At 43.1% G+C, this 23,120-nt stretch overlaps 1 protein-coding gene across 9 annotated transcripts in view; it reads right to left on the bottom strand.

The window, feature by feature from the left end:
• TANC2 (tetratricopeptide repeat, ankyrin repeat and coiled-coil containing 2) overlaps nucleotides 1-23,120 on the bottom strand; it is a 610,881-nt gene that overhangs the window by 83,314 nt on the left and 504,447 nt on the right. For all 9 annotated transcript variants that reach the window (XM_054014274.1, XM_054014267.1, XM_054014275.1 and 6 more), the window contains 2 exons: nucleotides 15,836-16,117; nucleotides 11,560-11,693 (listed from right to left, as the gene is read on the bottom strand). In XM_054014274.1, the coding sequence (XP_053870249.1) occupies nucleotides 11,560-11,693; nucleotides 15,836-16,117 (416 nt within the window). The remainder of the gene's footprint in view (nucleotides 1-11,559; nucleotides 11,694-15,835; nucleotides 16,118-23,120) is intronic.

The raw sequence follows: 23,120 nt of genomic DNA, 5'->3' as shown, positions 1-23,120 counted from the left end.
GTGAGTTATAGATATGTATGGTATATCTGTATTTCCAAACTTGTGCTATTTTTCTGGGTGACACCCCCAGACAGACTGGCATCATCACTGCCTAGCCTGTTCGATGGCCCATCAGCTGTACAATGAACCCTTTGAAAGGAGCCAGGGGATATATCTTATCACTCAGCAAGGCATGTACGGGCAGGCTGGTGGACAGAGAACTCTAAGGCTTTTCCATGCCATGTGCTGTGAAGCTTGCGTTTGAGACACAGGAAGTACAAGCCACATGGCAAAAGGAATATAAAGGGCAGCCGCATCATCTCCATTTATCTTCAATCCTTCTTACCTCTGGAGCAACTTTTCTACAAACTGAAGCTCTGAACAAATGACGGAATGACCCATCCAAGCTTTGAATGTGTTCAAGAGGGACTTTCAAGCCAACAAACTCACCAATACTGCTAAGAACCTGATATATGGACTTTGAAGTCTCTGTATGTATCTGATTGCTTTATCATTTAACAACTTTCTTCCTCTTCTTTTCTTTTATAATAAACCTTTAGTTTTAGATGCTAAAGGATTGTCTGGCAGTGTGGTATTTTGGGTGAGATCCAAACTGATACTGACCTGGTGAGGTGGCTGGCCCTTTGGGGTCAGAAGAACATTTTGTATAAGTGAGCCGAACTTAGCACATAGGTCCAGTAAAGTGAGAACTGGGAGGCTGAGAACTGGAATGGGTGCTGTGTGATTTCATTTTTCAGATTCTTGGTAACTAGTGTGGGGGATCAGGAGCACAGTTTATGACTGGTTGGTGAGTCTAACTTCAGTGTTAGCCACCAGTTTTGGGAGACTCTGCTCTCCTTTTTGCAGCCTGACCTGATCTTGGCATTTTCTCTGAGAGCTGCCTAGGCACTCCAGGTCACAAGCTGCTTCTGTCTGTAGAGGACAACTCTCTCTGTTCCCTCCACTGCTCTCTCGTTCTCCACCACACCTGGCCACTCGGAGGCAAGTGTCCTCTTCCTGCCAGTTTCGGCCATCTTGGTCAGCCTTTCCTTAGCATGCTTCCTCATCCACTTTCCACCTCTTTTTAAATCTCATTGACAATATCATTTTTCTATAGTTCTTCATTTTAACTCTATTTATTTTATTCTGCAATGTATTTGGGGGTCCATATTGTATGAAAGACATGATATAGTCCTTTGAGGAGCCACAGATGGATCCTATGAGTCGACACTCAACATTGCTCATGGCTGCTTGTGTAGGGTGGCAAGACTTGGGTTTTAATGTCTCTGAACTGCCATAATGAACCCTTGGTTGGCAACAGCCTGTAGAACATCCAAACATGTGCTCGTTCTGAGATGCTGTCAGGAGTGAACATTTATTTTCATCTGAACTAAGCAGATATGACTTTGTAAGGCATCATTTTTCTCATCCTAACTGCATTTTAAGCCTGGGCATCATGAAGTGCATGGAGGGCTATAAATACTAAAAGAGACTTTTCACTTTACTCCCATTTTTGTTTTTGGTAAATGTCACCACCAAAGCTGAAGGCAGCACTGAGAGTTCTTTGCTGAAGTATTTGGTAAAGTTCAATTTAGCCAGTCTCAAATGCTTTCTATCCAGCACCTTTTACACATTGTGCTAATTCTCTGAATATAGATTACACTGAAAAGAAGAAAACAATAAGCATGCAATGGAAGTGAACTGAGAATAAAAGATTACATTTAAAATGTATATTTCCATTATTTTCCTGAGGATTGAGCAAGTAATAACTATGTGATCTTTTGTAAGTGCAAGTCAAGCCATTCCATGTAAAGTATTAAGAAGTCAAGACATTATGCTTTTTATATTAAACAGCAAACGTCAATGGTCACACTTGTATATTTTCTTTTTAAAGACAGCTTCAAAGTAATTTAAACTTGTTTTATGCATATTTTACCTCAAGTGATTCCACATGCTGATGCATGGGATCATGAAACCAATCAGCCATGGTATACCATCTGAACAGTTTCTGCGTATAGTGGAGTTAGTGCTCTTTAGCAATTTACAAGTTTCTGTTTTGAAACTTGAAAAAACAGAAAACGTTTCCAAGTGACTCAGTTCAAAATTTTGTGGGCCCTGAAGGCAGAGACGTCGCTCTCTCTCAGCAGGTCAGAAGTATGAACTCAGATCCTTTGTTTCTACCTCTCATAGTGCTAAAACAATTCCTTGACAACTTAGCTTGTGCACCCCTTGAAAAGATATAAAATAGTACATTTTGGAAAGGTTAGTTTCCTAGAACCACCTGGATCTCCAACTTGGTTGTATAACAAAGAAATATGACTATCACAATTTTTGTAGCCATTTTTTTTTACATTATTTAAAAAAATACCTGATACATAGAAGCTAGAAAACTGACTCTAGTAGACAAATGCCAATAGGAAAGGTGCTGCCACTCCTGACGTGGGGTGAAGGAGCAATTAATTTCTCAGTTAGCGAGAAATGCTTTGTGCATCATCCTCCTGGCTACCAAGAGTGCGTGGTTTGGGCCTCCTATTAAGATACTGCCATTGAATCTTACCCGGACTAGTCACATTGCTCTTGGCTAGTAAGTGTCACAACAATTGAGATCTTCCTTTGCTCATTTTTCCTATTCTTGCCTCTCCAATCTCTCTGCTTCCCTCCCTCTCTCTCCGCAACCACTCTCTCCATTGTGGCCCAATCTTCACCAGTCTCTTTTTCCATTCAGCCTCAAACAACCATCAGCACTCACTCTTTCTCTCTTTCACCACTCCATTCTGTTCCCTCTTCAGTCGCCCTTTTCTGGATGTAGGGCTCAGCCAGAACATTCAATCCTGATCGCTAGAGAAGAAACTCAGATGTGCATTTCTCCCGGTGAAGAATGGGTTTTCCATGCTCTGTGTATATATGTTATATGCGCTACACCTTCAAGGTCAAGCCACTGATTTGATCTGACCTGTGCAGCACAGTACAATAATTAAATTTTACTTGACTTGAATTGAGTTTTGGTTCAGATTAGAAATGGTGGAGGGATTACAGGAGATTAGAAGGAGGAAGGAAGATTTCTTGGCATAGGTGGGATTTAAGGAGGCATCTGAAGGAAAGAGAGGGTGGTTGGTAGATAAAAACAGGAAAATGTTTCCAAGAATATGGGACAACCTCAGTAAAAGAATAAAGCTGAGAGAGGAAGGAGATGCATGCAGTAGTAAGGAGAGAAAGGTTTGGGAGGCGAATACGGAGTAGGAAAAATTAGATCAGTGATGTACGTAAGAGAAGATTATGTAGCACCTGGGAGATGAAGACAAATGAAAAAGGAGGATGGGCAGTTAGGAGTGGCAGTAGATAATGGACAGTAAGAGTAAAAGAAGAAAGAGCTAGACAGAATGAACCTCAAAGGCAAAGGAGTACGAAGGGGAGAAAGGAAGCGTTAGGAAATGTCATATTTGAAAGATATTTTATTTAATAGGATGGGCCATTTTAAACAGTTCTCGGGCACTTCATGTGACATGTAACATCTTCCACTCAAGACAGCATTCCTTTGACATCATGCCTATAGACATGATTTGTCTGTTCAATTTTATAACATGCCATCATTGACATGAGGAGTCTGTTCTGTCTTAGGTCTTTTTATACAGCCAAAGTATCTCAATATTGAGGGCCTGTCACCTCTGACACACTTAGAAAAATGTTCAAATCCTTATAGTGCATCCCTGCTTTTAGTACAAGGCTACAAACTTGCGTTTTAATCAAATTTTAGTATCTAACAGGATTTATCTCTTTTTTTAATCATACAAAATGGTTTGGAAGTAAATACAGTGTAATCCATTTACCTTCCAAAAGGTCATTCACCAAGAAATATTTTAGTTTTAATGAAATCAGCATCACTGTATTTTATTATTTCGTGACTGTGCATATATGTGGGGACCCTGTTTATAGGGAAGGTTCTTTCATTATTTCTACACAGCTGATAGATGCCATCATGTGCCAGCAATGCCCCTCTGCCATGTACATTGACCAAACTGGACAGTCTCTACGTAAAAGAATAAATGGATACAAATCAGACGTCAAGAATTATAACATTCAAAAACCAGTTGGAGAACACTCCCTGGCCACTCGATTACAGACCTAAAAGTCACAATATTACAACAAAAAAAGTCAAAAACAGACTCCAACGAGAGACCGATGAATTGGAATTAATTTGCAAATTGGACACCATTAAATTAGGTTTGAATAAAGACTGGGAGTGGATGGGCCATTACACAAAGTAAAACTATTTCCCCATGCTTATTTCCCGCCCCCTACAGTTCCTCACATCTTCTTGTCAATTGCTGGAAAGGGGCCATTTTCATTACCACTACAAACAGTTCTTTTTCTCTCCTGCTGATAATAGCTCACCTTAACTGATCACTCTCCTTATAGTGTGTATGGTAACACTCATTGTTTCATGTTCTCTGTGTGTGTGTGTATATCTATCTATCTATCTATCTATCTATCTTCCTACTGTATTTTCCACTGCATGCATCCAGTGAAGAGGGCTGTTGCCCACGAAAACTTATGCTCAAATAAATTAGTTAGTCTCTAAGGTGCCACAAGTAGTCCTGTTCTTTTAGCTAAATATTAGTTTGATGGTTTGGTTTTTGGGTGATTGTTGGTGGAGGCCCCTCCTGGCTAGAGGAAGTTAGGTAGAAAAATGTTTTAATGGAGAAAGAAATACAGACACAAAGCAAGGGGGAAAAAAGAAAAAAATTGTCTAAGACCAATAAATGGTGCAGACAAAGGATTATAAACCTGGACTCCAAACAAAGACAGGATTTAGGACTGGTTAAGCCACAACTTGAGGGTGTTGGACAGATGTCTTCATGCTCTTAAATGTAGATTTTATGAAGGGTCACTATTTCATCTAATTGTTAAAACTGGAACTTCATAAAGAAATTCATGCTAAATATAAGTCATACTAGTGTGCTTTTTATGGGATCTTAGATTAAAGACCCCACTTTTTATTTTTATAATGGACTCCAGGTCTTTCTGCCCTTCCTCTCTACTCTTTTTCCATGAGTTCACAACCCCTATCTCCCATGCTGTTACCGTAGTGTGTCACCTAGGCTCAGCTACACAGTGCGGGATTGCATACTACATAGGTGATATTTCTAAAGCGCATCAATGTGCTGTGCATGAATTGGTCCATGTAGACTCTATAGGTGTGCAATAAAAGTTCCCAGGTGCACATTATACATTTGAAACGGTTTGAGACAGCACTATGTTAAAGCACACTAGAGAACAATTAGCGCACAGCACGTAAGTGCAGTTTAGAAATCCCATCGCTGCAATGGCACAGCTGCACCATGTAGACAAGCCCTTAGATAGTACAGGGGGAGGTATTATACAACAACCTTCAGTAGACAGATTCAACAGGTCCATGCCACTAGATTTTCATATATATTGGGCTAGCTCCTCAGCTGGTGTAACCTGGTGTAGCTCCACGGCTGTCAACTTCAACCAACTGAAGATCTGGCCCACTATATATAACCTCAACATTGTGGACATGCTGGCAGACTGCTCATCTTCAGTAGGCAGAACCTTAAATAACTAGGAAATTTGCTTTGTTAAAAACCGAGTTCCACATAAAATAGATGTTACAAAAACCCAAACCCACGTAATTTACCGGGGGGAGCCCTCCCCCCTATCAGAAGGCAGCACGGGGGTGTGTGTTCAGGTTCACTGAGGGCAGGATGGAGACTGAGGAGGAAGCGGACAGATGGAAGGAAGAACGTGAGGAGAAAGGGATTGGGAAGGTGGAGGACATGGAAGACAAGATGCTATGGAGGAGCACAAAGGGGGATAGGACTGGCCCAGAAGACAGGGTGGGGAAACGAGGATCAGAAAGGAACAAGACAATGAGAGGGGCAGGGGATGGCGATGGATAGAGGGGCAGCTCCGTTATCCTCCAGGAGCTTGGGGTAAATAAGTGGAATCCCTCACCAGGTAGCCACTGGGGAGGCTCCCATTTTTGTTTGTGCATGCAAGGTTGAATTTTGAGCCCGAAACAAACATGTACAAATTGGGAGTGGGTGGCATCCACCCAAAGGCTCAAAAATCAGAAGGCAGATGAAGACACATATGTCTTTTTAAAAGGTTATGATTTTTCCAAGCCAGTCTCATGATTCTGAGCAGTCTGTCTGTTCCAGGGTTTTTGAATGCCTGTATTTGGCAATACAGCTTCCCTTGCTCTCTTTCTCTGCAATCCTCACCTGTCTCTTCTCCCCATATCTCAACTCTTAAAAACTGCAGGGGGGGTGGAGGAATGAGGCAGGCAATCTCCCCTGACAAGCAGCGCTCTGAGCTGCATTACTGAGTCAGGCCTTGGGGTCTGACAAACTTCTTATGGTTCATCTCGGGAAAGCCCCTCTGCAAAGAATCATGGGAAGTTCACTGGCCTGAGACTGCTAATGCCAGGCTGGGGAAGCTGGGGGAGGGGAGGCGGAAGAGAAGTAGGGATTGTTCTGATTTCCATGTAGGTGAGCCATTTAATGCTACATTTAAAGAAAACTAGGAAATTAATTCACAACAATCTTTGTTGGGAAAGTTAAGGTTGCTATACACATAACAAGCTTCACTAAACCACAAAAGCAAGGTAATGAATAGTTAAGCCATTTAACCCTCTACTTCTCCAGCCGCAGGGAGATGTCTTACCACTTCCAAAATGACTAACACCACAGACCATACACCCCAATCTTAACCATTGTGCAAAGGATGTCAGCCTTCCAGCACTCCCTTTACTACAATAGCACCTTCCAAACACAAACCTCCCTAACTAATGATGTTTGGAGGGTAACAGAATGCAATGCGCCTAGTGAGGGTGTAACACGGATACACAGTGGCATTACGTTTTCAATATTTTTGTCCATGAACCTTACAGAGCGGTAATCTCTCTGTTTCCTCTTGCAAAGGCTTAGATGGATTCAGTGAGCCTGTTTCAGAGAAAAATTCCAAAAAAGATCACAGCAATTCAGGGTTTTTAGAGCCAATCAAATAGCTTGATAGTTTGGTATTTCTAATACACTTTAAATTTGGTTTAAGATCTTTATTTTCCTTAACTACTTCAGGGAATCACTGAAATCTCCAAAGAGGAGCAACCTTTCCCTCCATGGTAGTTATTCCTGTGCCAAAGTCTCAACTGTAGAATCAAAGTACGGGATTGATGAATCAGAGACCTCAGTGGGAGTCTTGCCAGAGCTCAATGGGAACAGGATAATGCCCATTGTTTCTGATAATTTTTGCTTTTGATAACAGCTTTGTTTTTGGGGGAGTTAATTTCAGGTAACTTCTGTGCAAGTGCTGAGGGGAAGGAAGTGCTTTCAGAACCCAATAACTCATTTTCTTCTGTAGTTTTCCATGGGAAATAGTAGATCTGCTTGCTAGTTGTCTAAATTGGCTTATTTCTAAGGATTTTTCTTCTCCCTGATGACTACGGGTCTATAAATCATGAAAGACTTCAACCTGCTCCCTCAGAGTACAGTGAAAACCTGCTCCCTAACAGTACGGCAAAGAAACTTAAAATAAACGATAAGCTCACATGGCGCTCTCTCTGATACTTTTTATTATTAATTTAATGCTGCCCATGTGATCAAAATTGGTACAAAGTCAAAGATAAAGGCAGCTCCAGCCCCAAAGAGCTCACAGTCTGAAAACAGCCATAGAGAAGTACGCACTGGAAAATCCAGAGGAAGGAATCACAGGCCTTTTGCTTCTATTATTATAAACTCACGACCTATAAGCTCCTGGGGAGAAGTTAATTTGAAGGAGGGATTTGGAAGAGTTGATGCTGATGGCATGTTTTCATCCCCGATTTCTGTAGCCTATGTCAACGATTACTTAAACCTTTACTCTTTTATTCATGGACTTCCATAATGGGCAGGTTATTTTTCTTTATTGTGCTGTACACTGTATACTGACAATATCCCTGCCACCGGCAAAGAGCTGGAATATCAGTACTTAGGGCTATTTAATGTCTCATCTCTTTTCTGTATTTCTTTAAAAATTACTCAGGATAGTGACACGCACACAGGCTATCTTGATGGTGGTTGTCCTTCTACTCCAAACAAGCAGCTCCTGCTAACTTCAATCTATTATTAGATCTTGCTTTTGATAAGGCCTGCAGATTATCATACCTCTGATGTCCGTGACGTTCTCCATGACCGGCTGTGGAAGTTATTGTAATGTACTAAAAATAGGATTTTTCTGAATTAGGGCCTAACGAAAGAAAGAAATTAAATCTCTGACATGTCACGAGAATTGTTTCATTTTCCATGAAGTATCAGCTGTTTTTTTTTTTTTAATGGATGCTGCCAAAGACGTAAAGGTCAACTAATCAACCTAAGCACTGGTCACCTCGAGAGGACACAGTATGCTTTGGAATCCAGTGATAGTTAGTTTTGGAATCAGTCCATGTTTACAATAGTCAAGATAAGATTTACTGTCAGATTAACAACTGAACAAACTAACAGATGCAAAACTGCTACAATAGGAGGCCGTGTACGTCCTTTGCCTTTTAGTTAGTCTGATGGCAAATAACATATCAGCTTTTCCTTTTTTTTTTTTTTTGGTTAAATTTTCAGCGGAGGATGGATTGGGCATTAAAAGTCCTTCCAAATGGGGCCATAGCCAAGGTACTGCAGGTCAGATTTTTTTGGCCTAAAAACCATGACTTGATTCTCTTTTCTCCCTAGTTGATCCAAAATGCCAAAAGAAAAGCTACAGTCTTTGGATGTGAAGTGGGATGTGCCACACTGGTTGAAACAAAGGGCTTGTCTACACTGGCACTTTACTGCGCTGCAACTTTCTTGCTCAGGGATGTGAACCCCCACCCCGAGCGCAGCAAGTTTCAGCGCTGTAAAGTGTCAGTGTAGATAGTGCACCAGCGCCGGGAGCTGCGCCCCTCGTGAAGGTGCACCAGCGCCGGGAGCTGCGCCCCTCGTGAAGGTGCACCAGCGCCGGGAACTGCGCCCCTCGTGAAGGTGCACCAGCGCCGGGAGCTGCGCCCCTCGTGAAGGTGCACCAGCGCCGGGAGCTGCGCCCCTCGTGAAGGTGCACCAGCGCCGGGAGCTGCGCCCCTCGTGAAGGTGCACCAGCGCCGGGAGCTGCGCCCCTCGTGAAGGTGCACCAGCGCCGGGAGCTGCGCCCCTCGTGAAGGTGCACCAGCGCCGGGAGCTGCGCCCCTCGTGAAGGTGCACCAGCGCCGGGAGCTGCGCCCCTCGTGAAGGTGCACCAGCGCCGGGAGCTGCGCCCCTCGTGAAGGTGCACCAGCGCCGGGAGCTGCGCCCCTCGTGAAGGTGCACCAGCGCCGGGAGCTGCGCCCCTCGTGAAGGTGCACCAGCGCCGGGAGCTGCGCCCCTCGTGAAGGTGCACCAGCGCCGGGAGCTGCGCCCCTCGTGAAGGTCCACCAGCGCCGGGAGCTGCGCCCCTCGTGAAGGTGGGTTTTTTAGAGTGCTCTGCTGCGGCAGCGCCTTAATGTTGCCAGTGTAGACCAGCCCCAAGTCACACACTTTGGCTTTTGTAAAGTTATATTCTTTTTAAGGAAAGGAGCAGATTGGAGCTAAAAATATATCCATTTGTCAGTTACATCTCCAGCAGGACTATTTGAGAACTCAGTGAAAAAACCTTTCACTAAAGGAGATATTTTAGGAGAGAGAACACTCTCTGACTGGCCGTTCTGACAGCGTGCGGCGTGTACAATGTACAAGGAACAGAATGATTAATGTGTGCTGAACAATGCAGAGCTGGCAGTTGCATTCCTTTCCAAGAGCCGTATGTGGAAGAGGAGAACACTTGTGAAAGTTCTAATATTTATGTATATAGCCATTCACCACACACTCTTTGCCTTGCCATCTGGGTGCTATGTAAAACAAATAGCGGGCAAGATTATACCTGGTTCCAAAGCCAAGCAAAGTAAGTGTTGGCAATCATTTAGCAAAGAGATGGGTAAACTACGGCCCGCGGGCCAAATCCGGCCCGCGGGACCGTCCTGTCCGGCCCCTGAGCTCCTGCCCCGGGAGGCTAGCCCCCGGCCCCTCCCCCATCCCCCACTGCCCCGATTCCCCACAGCCTCAGCTCACTGCACCGCCGGCGCAATGCTCTGGGTGGCAGGGCTGTGAGCTCCTGGGGCAGCGCAGCTGCAGAGCCGAGGCCTGACCCGGTGCTCTGTGCTGCGCAGTGCATGGCTGGTTGCAGCCGGGTGATGCCGCTGCCTGTCCTGGTGCAGCCGCGCCGCCAGCCACCGGTGCTCCAGGCAGCGCGGTAAGGGGGCAGGGAGTGGGGCGGGGGGGGAGGGGGTTGGATAGAGGGCAGGGGTGTTCGGGTGGTGGTCGGGGATGTGGATAGGGGCCGGGGCGGTCAGAGGGCCGGGAACGGGGGGTTGAATGGGAGCAGGGAACCCAGGGGGGCATTCAGGAAGGAGAGGGGGTGTTGGATGGGGTGGTGGAGGGCAGTTAGGGGCGGGGGGTCCAGGAGCGGTCAGGGAGACGGGGTCATTGTATGGGGCAGGGGTCCCGGGGAGGTGGGGGGGGCGCAGTCAGGAAGGAGGGGGGGTTTGGATGGGGCAGGGAGTCCAGGGGCGGGTGGGGGACAGAGAGCATGAGGGGTGGATGGGGCAGGGGTCCCCGGGAGGCCGTCGGGGAACAGGGGGGTTGGATGGGGCAGGAGTTCCGGCGGGGCCATCAGGAGGTAAGAGGCGGTGGGTCGGCTAGGGAGTGGGGGCTGGGCCACGCCTGGCTGTTTGGGGAGGCACAGCCTCCCCTAACTGGCCCGCCATACAATTTCAGAAGCCCAATGTGGCCCTCAGGCCAAAAAGTTTGCCCGCCCCAGGGAATAGGAAAGCACAAACTGCATGCACCCTTTAAAAAGGAGTAGCAGCAGCAAAGCTCCCCAGAGTTCTTAGCAGTATCTTGCCACTTTCACACCATCAGCAAAGCAGGGCTGTAGCTTAAAGGTTCCATATAACCCAGGATGTAAATGTCAACCTATGGTAACGTGATGTATAATCCTTTCCAGTCAATATTGCAACTGATGTGCAAATCACTTATTGAAGAGTTCTGATCTGTTTATGTGGACGTTACCCAAAAACGTGCAAATATCCCACAAAGCAAAACAATTCACATTCTCATCTTCATCCAAGAGGTCATGCAACCCAAGCAATTATCTCTTACAAAAGCAAGTACTGGACACTCACTCAGCAATTTCATCTGGAATTCACTCCATTCTTCAAGAAAGAGGAATAATTACTATGGTAACCCTGTTGTATTATGACATGCTTTACAGCCTTTAGTATGCTGTCTGGTGGCTGTGAAAAATTAACCCTCAGAGTATGAGGTGAACTCTTGATGTTTCGGGAATTTCATTGTAAAGAGAAATAGATTTTCTGGGGTAATAAAACTGCTCCGGAAGGTCTTCCCCATACCCTCTCTCGTAATCATTTGCATACTCACTGTCCTCTGTCAATATCCACACTGTGTGATGTATACTAAGACAATTTCAGTAATTAAACAGGACACACGCCCAGAAAAGGTCATCAAGAAACTCTTTCAATACCTGCGCGGCGAGTCTCCGCATGGCCTCTTCTTGGCGTCTGCGCATTTCAGGCGTTCCAGGGCAGCTTCCACTCGTGATTGACGAGTGAGCAGAAGGTGGCTGTGTTAGGGGTAGCTCTCTATTTGCATCCACATCTGTGCCAAACAAAGAGGGTAACAGATTACTACAGGCCAACCATGATTGAAACTATTACAAAGTACAAGATAAGGTATCTTCTAACAAACCATTCAAGCGGTTAATATATTTTCTGTAAATATATTCAGTTCAGTCTAAGACCTGAACACTATAGGGGTGCACTCAGGGGAAACTCTCCTGAACAAATTTCTGCCAGAATTAACAGGGGAAAGACAGCAGAGATAAAGGATTAACCTCATTTTACTCATTTTCTTCATGTTAATGTTAGTCATTAAATACATATAGTATTTAGTGAATTTAATACTCATAATAATGTGGCCCCTCTCCTTAGAGTCAGGTATATTGTTGGGCAACGCTCTACACTTCTGCCCATAGGCCTCTCATCTAAATGCTTCTTCTAATTTAGTCCTGAGCCCTTCTGAGCACATGTATAAATGGGGATCATTTAACCCGGTAACTAACACCCAATTCACAACCAAGTAAAGTAACCAGAAAGAGAGAAGTACGAGATGATACCCAGAGGAGCATTAGGATGTTGGGATGGATGGAATCATCTCTAAAGCATAACTGATTCTAAATCTCATTTAATCAGATTTGCTTGCCTGGGTAGAGTGATGCAGCACAAACTAGAAGCCCTCTGGAAACGTCAGGATATATGGCATGTTTTTATTGTTAACTCTTTCAAACTACATTATTTTGCAACCGGAAGTTATTGATTCAAATTTTTTTTAAATCAATAACTTCCGGTTGCAAAATAATGTAGTTATTTACTTAACAATGCATGACCATTGATTTCAGTTTTAAGAGTATTCAAATAGCAACAGTCTCTTCAAACATAGATCCTACTAGCACAGAATTTTCCTGAATGCTATGATGTACCCTTGACTTTGGCCTGAAATCATAATTTAAACTATGATCCATTTATCTGCTGGTAGAAACAATAAGGGTGGTGTCCACGCTCTAAATATTTAATGCATATGTTTAATTAACAAACTCATTTTTTGCACATGTGAACACAGCAGCACCTCTATCTGCCTGAGTTATGAAGAAACTGTAGTGGGATTTTGTTTATTTCCAGCTCACTAACACCAATAATATATTTCTTATAGGACTTTTGGGTCATCTGATCAATACGTAAGTTATTAAACATATTAACAGGATTTGTTTTTTGAATGTGTGTAAATGAAGACAGATACATCTGCCGGGAGAGCAATACAGCAGTGCACAGACAATCCAGGAGGTTTTTGGAGAGTGTTGGGGACAACTTCCTGTGCAAGTGCTGGAGGAACCAACTAGGGGCTGTGCTCCTCTTGACCTGCTGCTCATAAACAGGGAAGAATTGGTAGGGGAAGTAGAAGTGGGTGGCACCCTGGGCAGCAGTGACCATGAGATGGTCGAGTTCAGGATCCTGACAAAAGGAAGAAAGGAGAGCAGCAGAATACGGACCCTGGACTTCAGAAAAGCAAAGCAGACTTTGATTCCCTCAGGGAACCGATGGGCAGGATCCCCTGGCAGGCTAATATGAGGGGGAAAGGAGTCCAGGAGAGCTAGCTGTATTTTAAAGAAGCCTTATTGAGAGCTCAGGAACAAACCATCCTGATGTGCAGAAAGAATAGCAAATATGGCAGGCGATCAGCTTGGCTTAACAGCGAAACCTCCGGTGAGCTTAAACACAAATCTAAGCTTACAAGAAAGGACAGACGACTAGGGAGGAGTATAAAAATATTGCTTGAGTATGCAGGGATATAATCAGGAAGGCCAAAGCACAATTGGAGTTGCAGCTAGCAAGGGATGTAAAGGGTAATAAGAAGGGTTTCTACAGGTATGTTAGCAACAAGAAGGTGGTCAGGGAAAGCATGGGACCCTTACTGAATGGGGGAGGCAACCTAGTGACAGATGATGTGGAAAAAGCTGAAGTACTCAATGCTTTTTTTGCCTTGGTCTTCCCAGACAAGGTCAGCTCCCACATTGCTGCACTGGACAGCACTTATGGGGAGGAGGCAAGCAGCCCTCAGCGGTGAAAGAACAGGTTAAGGACTATTTAGAAAAGCTGGACATGCACAAGTCTATGGGGCTAGATGCAATGCATCCGAGGGTGCTGAGGGAGTTCCCTGATGTGATTGCAGAGCCATTGGACATTGTCTTTGAAAACTCGTGGTAGTCGGGGACGATTGGAAAAAGGCAAATATAGTGCCCATCTTTAAAAAAGGGAAGAAGGAGAATCTGGGGAACTATAAACTGGTCAGCCTCATCTCTGTCACCAAAAAAATCATGGAGCAGGTCCTCAAGGAATCCATTTTGAAGCATTTGGAGGAGAGGAAGGTGAACAGTCAACATGGATTCACCAAGGGCAAGTCATGCCTGACCAACCTGATTGCCTTCTATGATGAGATAACTGTCTCTGTGGATATGGGGAAAGCGGTGGACGTGATATACCTTGATCTCAGCAAAGCTTTTGATACGGTCTCCCACAGAATTCTTGCCAACAAGTTAAAGAAGTATGGGCTGGATGAATGGACAATAATGTGGATAGAAAGCTGGCTAGATCCTCAGGCTCAACCAGTACTGATCAATGGCTCGATGTCTTGCTGGCAGCCGGTATCAAGTGGAGTGCCCCAAGGGTTGGTCCCGGGGCTGGTTTTGTTCAAAATCTTCATTAATGATCTGGATGATGGGATGGATTGCACCCTCAGCAAGTTTGTGGATGACACTAAGCTGAGGGGAGAGGTAGATACGCTGGAGGGTAGGGATAGGGTCCAGAGTGACCTAGACAAATTGGAGGATTGAGCCAAAAGAAATCTGATGAGGTTCAACAAGAACAAGTGCAGAGTCCTGCACTTAGGATGGAAGAATCCCATGCACTGCTACAGGTTGGGGACCGACTGGCTAAGTGGCAGTTCTGCATATAGTTGGGGTTAGTCCAGCTTTGAGCAGGGGGTTGGACTAGATGACCTCCTGAGGTCTCTTCCAACCCTAATCTTCTATGATTCTATATATGTCTTTTTTCAGAATAAATGTGTTATTTATTATTCTGAGGAGTTTAGAGCTCCTTGTTAAGCAAATAACCCCAGCCATAATTTTTGATTCGCTTATTTCCCAGAATTTAGAGCTGGGGGTCTAGCCAATTTACTGCTACTTCAAGGAAGTGCTGGAGTAAGAACTGAAAGCCTGTGTGTGTTTGGTTTGTACAAGGATCTCTTTTCTGTGCTTTGCATGTGAGAACTGTAGAACATTTTCCTATTCAACAGGTCTCTACTGTGTGTGTGGTTTTTAGTTTGAAAACATTTAAACTATGGCTTCTTTAATCTCCCTCACAATCTCTCTAAATAGACTGAGAGAATCACCCAGCAGGTGCATTGCAGGCTTTTAGTTAAAATACATACACAAATCCTGCCTTTCATTACACATTGTCCATTTAGCTCTGGAAGGTGACATTCAATATTTCAGAAAACCAACATTCGGTGTCATTTCAGATGCTTATATGTGGCTGAGAATATTTCATTCTAGCAAACAGCATTTGTCCAACAAGAGGTTTAACTATAGTTTCAGTAGGATAGAGTATCTCTTCATTCCTGTTTTACCCTTCTAAGTGTCGTGTGTGTGATATTACGCTATTGTTGCCTTCCACCTGCAAGGTGGCTGCATTTCAGTGGAGGGGAAGTGATTTATGTTGGTGTGCAGGAGGAAAAGCAGTTGCCAGGCTCAAGATGCAGTGTGTGACCCACCCCAAGAATAGATGGGGATAGATCAATCGTACAGGAAGGAATAGGTAATGTGTCCAGCATAAATGTGTTGTGGTATCGAGTTAGGGGAATAACAGATGGAGGTTTCCCATTAAGCACGCCATTGGGAGAACCCATGATGTGCCCAAGCCAGGGAGCAATAGAAGAAAAGACAGCCTGATTCCTCAGGGGGCCTCAGTTGGCATGAACCAGTTCATGCTCCACATTGTCCAGGTCTGGCACATGAACAGTAAACCATGTCAGAGGGCCCCATTATGGCAGGTTTGGCAACAATCTCTGAACTGGTCTATTGGGGGATGGGAAGAAGTGGTAATGGGATCCTTGTGGGTGAAAGGTGCTAAACACATAAACGTATGAAATTCACCATTTCAGAGCTCTCTCTGTGTAGCAGTACTTACGTTTTGGGGAGGCATGTGGGCTATCAGAGGCAATTTGTCTCATTCGTGTGCCATGGCAGCTGAGAGCAACCAGTCTGGAGATAATGGCAGTTTTACCAAAGCCAATGTTCCCAACGATCACCACCCCTCTGTTCACACTGGCATTGGCACTCTGCAACTGTGCATCTATCTCATGGAACACCCAGTCCCGTCCGACAAACACAGACTCTGTGGTGATGCTTGGCACCTCAAAGAGTAGTGGTTTCAGGGAGATGTCCGGAGGTCTATAAGGTGCAAAGCGTACTGTAAAGAAGAAACACAGGGAAAGAACATACCATTTAGGGCTAGATGGCAATACAGCTATGGTTATGACATCACTTATAATGAATTAGAAGGCTACAGAGCTCACACAGAAAAAAGAGAGTTTACTTGACCATTGGGTTTGCATTTATATTTCAGAGACTTATTACAAATAAAGGCCGTGTCAAAAAGAGCAAAAAGGTGCGTTTTTCAATTGTTAGCTGAGCTCCACTGAAAACCCCCTTAGCTCCCATGTAGACATAGCCAGATAATCTGAGCTTGTCCTCTTGTACAATGCCACCAAAACAAAACTATCTTAAAGCTGTTAAACTGTGTTCACACGGACAGCAAAAGGGGGTTTTAACTGAGCTAAACTAAATTGTTTGAGTCGTTTCAAATGGCCAAACCAAACCAAAACGTTTTGTTCTTCATGAAGGAAAATTCTGCTGAAATCTCTCCTTTCACGCAGAAAATGTTAATTCAACTAACTGCATTTTCCCCTGTGAAAATGTTTTGATCAGCTTTAGTATGAAGGTGTTATCAGCAGGCATTTGGAATGGCTGCAATACTTCTTACTGGTGAAGCCAAAAGTGAGTAAAGCGGTTCATTGCTAGTCAATGCCAACAAAGCCATTCTACCACAGCACTCTTCCTGTATTTTGCATGTGGCACATCTTACTACAGAAGAACTATTTTGATAACATTTAGCATTTTTAACCATCCTTCTATACAGCTAGGCGATCTTTACAACAATTTTTGGACGAGAAAAATTATAACCAAGAAACCACAAAATAATGTTTTTATATCTCAGAAAGTTGCTATTTTAATATCAAATAATCCATGAAGTACGAGGCATAAATCCTAATGTTTTACATTAACAGAAAAGAGTAAATACCAGCTCTCGCTTGCTCTCTCTTAATAGTAACCTTCTACATCCTTGTATCAATCAACAGATCAGCACATCTGACTGTCACACCTGCCCAGTATTTGGGAAATTAATCTGCTCTAACATTGCCGAGGTTGCTGCGAAGGTTTTATTTGAGAGGACAGGTTTGATGAAGGTGGATACATAATACTTTTTTGCTATCTTGGAGATGGAAGTGAAAGTCTTATGGAATATTGGAGCATGTCACCGGCACTGTTGGATGCAAAATAAAGTGGAAAGGAATGCCGGAGACATTTCCCTTAACTTCTGATTTAAGTAGACAAGGTGGGTTGTGATGTGACCTTCTCTGTCATAAAACCTAGTACGCGTTTGTGTTAATTTCCTAATTTCTATCCAGGGTTGGTGCTCCCCAGTATAAATCCCCACGTTTAGGGAGGGGAGACAGGGAGAAGTGGAAGTGCATGTGCCTGGCAATCAGTGCAGCTGAAGCCACTCCTGACAATGTCAACTTTCCTGAAGAGAATGAGAGGCTGCAACTTCATGAAGTTTTTTAGGTCTATAGCATTTCATCTCCATTTAACGGTTACTGAAAGTAAGTAGTCAAACAGCAAACCACCATATTTTGCATTAACCACAAAACCTGTCAGCTGGAGATAACCTCCAAGAAGGACTCTGTGTTGTCACTCATTTCCTGAAACACACAGCAGCCTCTTAAGGGGCTTCTGAAAATGGAGACAGCAAGGAGCAGAGCAGTCTGTCAGCAGGTCTCTTTACCGTGCTCTCCCTTCCTCTGGGTCCGCTGTCCCTGCCTGTGTGAAACCTATCTCTTCACCTTCAAACCTGCCAATATGTAACATCAGCAAAGCAAAACAAGTGACAAATTGATATTTCACCCAATACCGGTTTATCTGGTGATTCATACTATGATTTAGATTGTCATCGTTTTTAAAGCACAAAACCAGTTTTAAAGATACCTTCTTACTGTGAAAACTACATAAAACGTGACATCCCCCTACCCAGGTCATCAGCAACAGCGTTTTAACCCTAGTGCTTCACAGTCCTGGTTCAGAATGCTCCCACCTGTGCTACAAGATGAATTGCTAGCCCCGGGGTAGAGTGGCCATTACAGAAGGACTTTCTCATTTTTTAAAAACAAACTACCCCTCCTCCATTCAGACAGATGCCAAGGAATGTTTGCTCATTCATTTATTTCTGAGCATTTAAATGTTTGCTTGTCGGCAATATTTCATAAAGGCTTATGGGGGAAGGAGCAGCATGAACCATTATCTGCAGATTTACTGTATAACTCCCTTGCTGCAGTCCAATGTTACAGCAGGATTCTGAAAGCCGATTTTTTCACAAAGGGAATCATTTATCACAGGTTGCTTTTAAATGCACAAGATGCTCAATTCAGCTCTCCAGGGACAAAAATTAAAGCACTTTAGCGCAGACATAGGGCCAAGGGTGCTTTTCCTCATTCTAAAGGGCTAACATTAAAATCATTAGGCTTTACAATTAACTTGCCTTGACAGTTTTCCCATTTACTAACTATTACCTTAATGATCTCAGAGAGATCCTCCTTTCAACCAAGCCCTGCTTGTTATGTGCTTTGTACCGCTAACATTTTAGAGCATATTTTTGCCACCATGGACATAGTCTAAGCCTGGTGTATGATTCGATTTAGAATAATGCTGTAGAAAGGCAGGAGATTAAAAAATAAACACTGTCCTTTCAAAGCGCACACAACACACAGAATAAAACTGAGTCCAGCCAGTCAATAAGATTTATGGTTCGCTTTTACACAAACCTTAGCAGACTGTAAATAGCGAACTGATGGGACTAAATGTAAGTAGCTCACTGCTGAGCTACTGCAGGTAGGAGAAAAAGGAATATAATGTCTGATCTAATTAACTCAAGAAATGAAGGTTACGCTCCTGTAATTGGGGTTCTTCAAAATGACCGCTGCACACACATCACACCCACCTTCCTCTCTTCCTCTGAGCCCTAATTTCAATTATAGACTCGGGGAGGCAATGAAAGGTACAGGGTGGGTTGGCAAGTCATGCCATACCTCCACTGCAGAGCCCCGCCCCCTGAGCATTCAGAGCCTGGAGGGGAGGGGCAGGGGGCGCAAGAGGGCTCCAATGGACGCTGCTACAAAGAAGATTCCACTAGTCTAAGCAGCAGTCAGTGCACCCCAAAAGTGGGAATATGCAGAGGCCATTCAAAGAAGAAAATCCACTTATAATATACAGAAACATCATCTTTCTAAATAGATTTCCCCACTACTCATTTATACTCAGAATTCCTCAGAATATTTAGAACCTTTGCTTTAAGACAAACAAGAAGATTTATAATTTTACGCAGTGAAATGTAGCAATAGTTAAATTGTCTCCACAAGTTTCTGCTGAAACCTGTGCAGAGGTATGGAGATTGACATCTGCTAGATCCCCTCCTATAGGCTGGGCTGCATAATGACTAGCATTTGCTGTGCACTCTGCTCTATGCTGATCAGTGCCTGGGAGATCCTGGCTTTGTCTAGAATCACTTCCTTCTCAGACATTGCCTCCCATGTCTGGATTCAGCTCATATTTACCTTTTATTCAAACCTATGAACCAAGATATAAACCAATGCTGATACTTGTTTCTAGAATGTTTAGAGGCATCATCCAAATTTGGCCTTATTTGTATGTAGGAAGCACAGACCTAGAATGCACAATAATTGTATTCAGACTTTATTTTAAAAAAATTCAACCAGTGTAGTTAATACCATGTATACAAGATCTGTAGTTTGGAATGCTTCAAATAATCCTGCATTCACTTAGATCGAAGCATACACTGGCACTGATCTTAGCTGCATCTTCACAGTTTATTGCTAAAATGATCTTTTAATTAAAACATTTCATAATGTGGCCAAAAAAGGCAGCAGGTGATTCCCCCACACAGAGAGGTTAGTCATACAGCATGACTCAAGCTGCTGTAATCTTCATCTTCACACTACAGAATTATACTACAATGGGGGAGGTTTTTAAAGATATATGTGACAAACATCTAACTCCCATTGAAAGTGAATGGGAGTTAGATGCCTATCTGCCATTTGTGTCTTTGAAAATATCCCCATGTGTGTTAAAATAAAGCGGCATAAAAACTTTATAATTTATAATATAATATATAAATATATTTAAGATTATGCAAATGTTCTATAAAATTCAAGAGTTGAGACTGCCTCTATTACATCATAGACAGTATATTTATTAACACATATTTAAAACTGATTTAACTTTGCTTGTTAAATTTTGGTATCATTTAAAACAAACATTTAAATCTTCCCTTGATGCTGTAATGCCACTCACAGGACACTTAATGATGCCCAAATCAGCAAATTAGACTCTCCCACTAAAAATTTCCCCAGTGATATTGTATTAGGTTAATGAAACCTTGATCCCCTTGCATCTGAAGAAGTGGGTTTTTTACCCACGAAAGCTTATGCCCAAATAAATCTGTTAGTCTTTAAGGTGCCACAGGACTCCTTTCAGGGTAGCAGCCGTGTTAGTCTGTATCCTCAAAAAGAACAGGAGTACTTGTGGCACCTTAGAGACTAACAAATTTATTAGAGCATAAGCTTTCGTGGGCTACAGGCCACTTCTTCGGATGCATATAGAGTGAAACATATATTGAGGAGAAATATATACACACATACAGAGAGCATGAACAGGTGGGAGTTGTCTTACCAACTCTGAGAGGCCAATTAAGTAAGAGAAAAAAAAAAAAAAAAAAGCTACCTTGATTATCACTTCAAAAGTTTTTTTTTTCCTCTTACTTAATTGGCCTCTCAGAGTTGGTAAGACAACTCCCACCTGTTCATGCTCTCTGTATGTGTGTATATATTTCTCCTCAATATATGTTTCACTCTATATGCATCCGAAGAAGTGGCCTGTAGCCCACGAAAGCTTATGCTCTAATAAATTTGTTAGTCTCTAAGGTGCCACAAGTACTCCTGTTCTTTTTACAGGACTCCTTGTTGTTCTTGATCCCAAACATCACCTCTTTAAACCACCACTACATAAGAACGGCCATACTGGGTCAGATCAAAGGTCCATCTAGCCCAGTATCCTGTTTCCTGACAGCGGCCAATGTCAGTTGCCCCAGAGGGAATGAACAGAACAGGTAATCATCAAGTGATCCATCCCCTGTCACTCATTCCCAGGTTCTGGCAAACAGAGGCTAGGGACACCATCCCTGCCCACACTAGCTAATAGCCATTGATGGACCTATCCTCCATGAACTTATCTAGTTCTTTTTTGAACCCTGTTAGAGTCTTGGCCTTCATAACATCCTCTGGCAAGGAGTTCCACAGGTTGATTGTGCATTGTGTGAAAAAATACTTCCTTTTGTTTGTTTTAAACCTGCTGCCTATTAATTTCATTTGGTGACCCTAGTTCTTGTGTTATGAGAAGGAGTAAATAACACTTCCCTATTTACTTTATCCACACAAGTCATGATCTTATAGACCTCTATCATATCCCCCCTTAGTCGTCTCTTTTCCAAGCTGAAAAGTCCCAGTCTTATTAATCTCAACCTCATATGGCAGCCGCTACATACCCCTAATAATTTTTGTTGCTCTTTTCTGAACCTTTTCCGATTCCAATATAACTTTTTTTTTGAGATGGGGTGACCACCTCTGCAAGCAGTATTCAAGATCTGGGCGTATCATGAATTTATATAGAGGCAATATGATATTTTCAGTCTTATTATCTATCCCTTTTTTAATGATTCTCAACATTCTGTTCCCTTTTTTGACTTCCGCTGCACATTGACTGAATGTTTTCAGAGAACTATCCACAATGACTTCAAGATCTTTCTTGAGTGGTAACAGCTAATTTAGACCCATCATTTTATATGTATAGTTGGGATTATGTTTTCCAATGTGCATTACTTTGCATTTATCAACATTGAATTTCATCTGCCATTTTGTTGCCCAGTCACCCAGTTTTGAGAGGTCCTTTTGTTGCTCTTCGCAGTCTGCTTGGGACTTAACTATCTTGAGTAGTTTTGTATCATCTGCAAATTTTGCCACCTCACTGTTTACCCCTTTTTCCAGATCATTTATGAATATGTTAAATAAGACTGGGCGCACTACAGACCCCAGGGGGACACCATCTATTTACCTCTCTCCATTCTGAAAACTGACCATTTATTCCTACCCTTTGTTTCCTATCTTTTAACCAGTTACCAATTCATGAGAGAACCTTCCCTCTTATCCCATGACAGCTTACTGTGCTTAAGAGCCTTTGTCAAATGCTTTTTGAAAATCTAAATACACTATATCCCCTGGATTCCCCCTTGTCCACATGCTTGTTGACCCCCCTCAAAGAATTCTAGTTGATTGGTGAGACATGATTTCCCTTTACAAAAAACATATTGACTATTCCCCAACAAATTAAGTTCATCCATGTGTCTGACAATTTTGTTCTTTATTATAGTTTCAACCAGTTTGCCTGGTACTGAAGTCAGGCTTACAGGCCTGTAATTGCCGGGGTCTCCTCTGGAGCCCTTTTAAAAAATTGATGTCACATTAGCTATCCTCCAATCGTTTGGTACAGGAGCTGATTTAAATGACAGGTTACAGATGACAGTCAAATGCAATTTCACATTTGAGTTCCTTCAGAACTCTTGGGTGAATACCCTCTAGTCCTAGTGACTTATTACTGTTTAGTTTATCTATTTGTTCCAAAACCTCCTCTAATGACACTTCAACCCGGGACAGTTCCTCAGATTTGTCACCTAAAAAGAATGGCTCAGGTTTGGGAATCTCCCTCACATCCTCAACTATGAAGACTGATGCAAAGAATTCATTTAGTTTCTCCGCAATGGCCTTATTGTCCTTGAGTGCTCCTTTAGCATCTCGATCGTCCAGTGGCTAACCAGGTTGCTTCCTGCTTCTGATGTACTTACAATTTTCTTTGCTATTACTTTTGGAGTCTTTGGCTAGCTGTAATTCAAATTCTTTTTTGGCCTTCCTAATTATATTTTTACACTTTGTTTGCCAGAGTTTATGCTCCTTTCTATTTTCCTCATTAGGATTTAATTTCCACTTTTTAAAGGATGCCTTTTTGCCTCT

Source organism: Malaclemys terrapin, chromosome 25 (genome assembly GCF_027887155.1).
Source record: "Malaclemys terrapin pileata isolate rMalTer1 chromosome 25, rMalTer1.hap1, whole genome shotgun sequence".
NCBI classification, from domain to species: domain Eukaryota; kingdom Metazoa; phylum Chordata; order Testudines; family Emydidae; genus Malaclemys; species Malaclemys terrapin.
The sequence above is the reverse complement of the archived record's forward strand: the minus strand, read 5'-3'. Positions and strand labels throughout refer to the sequence as shown.